This window comes from Photinus pyralis, unplaced genomic scaffold (genome assembly GCF_008802855.1).
Source record: "Photinus pyralis isolate 1611_PpyrPB1 unplaced genomic scaffold, Ppyr1.3 Ppyr1.4_LG1, whole genome shotgun sequence".
Lineage (NCBI taxonomy): Eukaryota > Metazoa > Arthropoda > Insecta > Coleoptera > Lampyridae > Photinus > Photinus pyralis.
The window spans coordinates 31,044,239-31,048,487 of record NW_022170249.1 but is presented as its reverse complement, the minus strand read 5'-3'; the positions used below and the strand labels follow the sequence as shown (position 1 = coordinate 31,048,487).

Sequence of the window (4,249 nt, the reverse complement as noted above, 5' to 3'; positions counted from 1 at the left end):
CCATTTCCATATGAAAATAGGTGTAGTTAATTTTAACCAAATTGAAGTGTAGTTCAGCACTATTGAGATTAAACCACAACCATGCAAATCGCGCTTGCACCGCAAAGAGTTAAATTTCTCAAAACAGAGTGCAACAACACCATACATATAAGATTTCACTTACCATGGAGTGCATTCAACGACAAGCGTAAGCATTTATGGCAGGTTTGTTATTTTGTTGGCCAGTTGGCCTTATTCGATTGAAGAAATGCATTATGGGAAATCTGACCCCAGTTCTATGATTCCTGTTTTAGCGACTCCCATGAATTATATGCATTTGCAATTAACTAACTTCACGATGTTGTACGTAAACATAATAACGTAACCTCTATTTTGTGTTTACGTAGAAATAATACCCTTTGCAATAAATATTTCATGTGCTTTAGTTGATATAATGTCGAAAGTGAAAAAAAAGGGCCAACGGTGTTGTGTACCAGGTTGTCAATCTGATACAATCGCAAACCGGAATGTATCATTCCATACATTTCCAAAAGACTCTAGTGAAAAACAGATTTGGATTAATCGAATTAATAGAGTTGGAAATCGTGGTAAATATTCTTTGTGGCAACCCACACAATACCATCGCATCTGCGGTTTACATTTTAATAAATCTGGAAAAAGGAGATATGAGGACAAATATCCTATTTATTTTAAACACAAGACATATGAACGATTACAATTAGTACCATCATGTAGGTGAAATAACCTATGAAATGCTAAAGGTTAACTTAAGTATGTTGTAGCATATGAAGCGATCCAAAATGTACAATATGAAGAGATTGTTCCACACTGCGAATTTGAAGGTAATATGCAGCAGGAACCCACGTTGCCTATTCAACAAGCGTCGCCGCATGGGCCCACTTTGCAAATTCAACAAACACCACGATACACTTACAAACAAATGCCTTTTAAAACAAGTTAGTAGCATTCATTTATTTATTTACTGTAGAAATTAATAATCATTGTGGCTTTTATTTCATTTTAAGACCCAAATAGATAACTAAAAACTAAAAAGTTTATTTTTAGTGCTACCATCTATCACGGACAGTGTGACGGCAAGTAACGACCACAACTATGGCCTTCCTTATATGTGTGGAGAAGAAGTGTCTGCTTTAATTAAAACCATGAATGAAGAAATATTACTTTTAAAAGAACAGCTTGCAAAATGCACCTGTATGGAAAGAAACAGAGAGCTCATCAATATCCAAAATGAGTTAGAGACGCAAAGAAAAAAGAATATTAACGTAAGGCTAAAACTGCAAATATTAGAACATCAAATGAAGAGCTGTAGACAAGCAATAAGTTTTAATTTATCAAACATACTTAATAATGAACAAATGTTAAAGTTTTATACTGGTTTCAAAAGTGTAAATAGATTTAAAATTTTGTTAAAGTTCATGTATTTGCCATACAGAAAAGCAAAACGTAACATTCCAGGCAGACCCTCTTCGCTCTCATATAAGGAACAAGCACTGGTATTTTGCTGTAGGTTACGGTTAGGCTTATTAGAACAAGACCTGGCCTACCGATTTTGTATAAGCCAAAGTGCAATAAGTAAGATTGTGATTTTTTGGATAAATTTGTGCAGTGTGACATTAAACCAAATTAATATATGGCCAAGTAAAGATTTAGTTTGTAAGTATATGCCTATATCATTTAAAAATAAATATCCAACCACAAGGGTGGTGATCGATAGTACCGAATTATTTATAGAAATGCCCTCAGATTTTATTGTTCAAAGTTACACTTATTCACAATATAAATCTCATAATACGGCCAAAGGATTGTTAGGTATTACCCCTAATGGTTTTGTATCCTTTATCTCAGATTTGTATCCCGGGAGGAGTAGTGATAAGGAAATATTCAACAGTTGTGGCATTTTACAATTGTTAGAACCTGGCGATTCAGTTATGGCCGACAAAGGGTATGTCATTCGTGACGAATTGGAGGCACGTGGAGTTGCATTAAATATACCACCTTTCCTTGCATCAGATTCGAAACAATTTTCTCCAGCAGATGTAGAGAAAACAAAAGAAATCGCATCGTTACGAATTCATGTAGAAAGAGTAATAAGCGAAATTAAAACCTTCAGAATTTTAAAATTTGTGTTTCCGAATAGTGCACATTGCAGTTTAAACCAAATTTGGAAAATTTGTTGCCATTTGCAGAACTTTATTAATGAACCTTTACTTAATAGAAAAGTATGCAACATAAATAGAAATAAGTAATCTACAGTTAGGCTTAATATATAGACATAGATACTACACAATACTTTAACATTACAAACTAGAATTAAATAAAATAATACACATAAGTAATATAATAAAAATAGGTGTGAACATTACAAATTACAAGATTTATCAAAATGTAAAAAATAAAATTTCGTTAAACTTGGTAACATTAATGTTTTCCATAAATGTGGATCAAAACTGATTCTTTCAATAAAAAAACTACTTCCACTATCAACCACTAAATCGCATTCGAAAATACCACTTAAAGCCATTTGACCCTGAACTTGAAAATGCTGCTTACTGTTCTGTTTTAATGCAATGTGATTATTTTCGTTAAAATAAAGATAGTTGCAATAATTTTGTTTAATACTTTCTGTTACAGACAGTTCAAGTTTCATCGCTTTTGTTAAAGTTTTAATTTCTATAAGGACATTATTGCCAGATGTAAATTGAACTAATTTGTCAGGCGTCGCTCCTAAAAATGGGCACCCAGGATTAACTACTAATCCTACATCAAACACTTTACTAATTTCTTCGCCCACAAGATTCTTCGATATCTTATATTTCTCTAGTGCTCTCTCCTCGTTTGCCAACCCAAGTGCCATATCTGCAGTTTGTCGTATTTCTGTACATTTAAAAATTTTATTTACAAACGCGTTTGTAACACTTGCTTTCCGTCTAATGATTTCATAAAAATTGGAAGCAGTAATTCGTTTACTCCGTTCTTTTTTCCACCTTTCTGATACGCTTTGAGTAGTTGTGTTTTTGAAAAGATCCTGGGCTTGACTTAAGTTTATTTGGCAGCATTCTAACAACTTCACGTTATAGTTATTTCTTCCTATTATTTCACCTACTTCATTTTTCCACAAATCTAATATTGGTACTTGTATAGCTTCATGATTAACATCGTCACTAGGCAATAATTCAGCTTCTTTAGGAAAAAGTGAGGGTAAAGGGGAATTTTGCTTTAAATGATTTTCCTGCAAAACATCTTGAAACATTTCTCCTATGCCATTATCTGCCAGTCCTTTTTTTAATATTTCAATATATTTTTTGTCAATCCGAACAGTTAGTTGAATGTCTGCCAAATTTTTTCTCCGCTGTAATATCAAACGTTCAGTGTTCTTTGCCTTTCTTTTCACATCGTGCTTTATAAAATTCAATTCAGCAAATTTGGTTGCACTTCTAGGAGTCCTACTTTTCGCTCCTATACCCCACTTCCGTGGTAATGATGTGCACGCTACTTCTGTTAAGTTACTTGCGTGTGTCTTCGCAATATCAAAAACGCTCCATAACAAAGTATATATATGTTTACATGCACCACTAAGACCAGCTGGACACCCACATGACGCTTTGACAATTTCTACTTTCAGATGCACATATATTAGTATTTTGCACAGATATTTTTTGCTTAACGTGAAAGAAGCTTGAACGTTAGCTTTTACAAATATCTTGTTACCATCATTTGCAATAAAAACATTTGATGTTTTATGTGCTTTGAACATCCTATATCCAAGGTTCACACTTTTCTTGGAGTTTGAATCTTGATTGTAAGTTAAGATTACATCTTCAGTAAAATTTATTTCATGTAGCCTTGTCAAATTTTTGGTCCATGGTGCATTTGGTTCCTCTAATACACTAAAACATTCAACAGATATAGTAATCCTTATACATTTAGCAATCTTTACCTTGCCATTTTTATAAATATCAGTTTCTAGTTTCTGTTACACGTTACACCCATCCTATAAAAAAGAATCGAATGTTTAACATTCATACAATCAATCGTAGAATTCACACAAACCTCCCACATATAAACAATACAGCATTTATGGCATACAAAGTCAATAATTTCAAATTGCCAAAACATCTCATCTCATTGCGATAACACGTAAACTATTTTCCCGCAAAAATTGATGGTCATACCCCATGGTTCCTAAAGTAAACGTTAGATGGCTCCGACCTTTCGAATAAGGCGTATT

At 33.2% G+C, this 4,249-nt stretch overlaps 2 protein-coding genes across 2 annotated transcripts; one reads left to right on the top strand and one right to left on the bottom strand.

Annotated features, from left to right (window-relative positions):
- Window positions 1-246: 246 nt before the first annotated feature.
- LOC116159646 lies at window positions 247-2,218 on the top strand. The gene is made up of 4 exons (XM_031472671.1): window positions 247-731; window positions 783-956; window positions 1,066-2,105; window positions 2,171-2,218. The coding sequence occupies exons 1-4, from the start codon at window positions 434-436 to the stop codon at window positions 2,216-2,218; spliced, it is 1,560 nt and encodes a 519-aa protein (XP_031328531.1). The 5' UTR covers window positions 247-433.
- On the bottom strand, window positions 2,104-3,980 carry LOC116180135. The gene is made up of 2 exons (XM_031499997.1): window positions 3,959-3,980; window positions 2,104-3,908 (listed from the first exon to the last, which is right to left on the bottom strand). The coding sequence occupies exons 1-2, from the start codon at window positions 3,964-3,966 to the stop codon at window positions 2,381-2,383; spliced, it is 1,536 nt and encodes a 511-aa protein (XP_031355857.1). The 5' UTR covers window positions 3,967-3,980; the 3' UTR covers window positions 2,104-2,380.
- Between the last annotated feature and the right edge of the window lie 269 nt (window positions 3,981-4,249).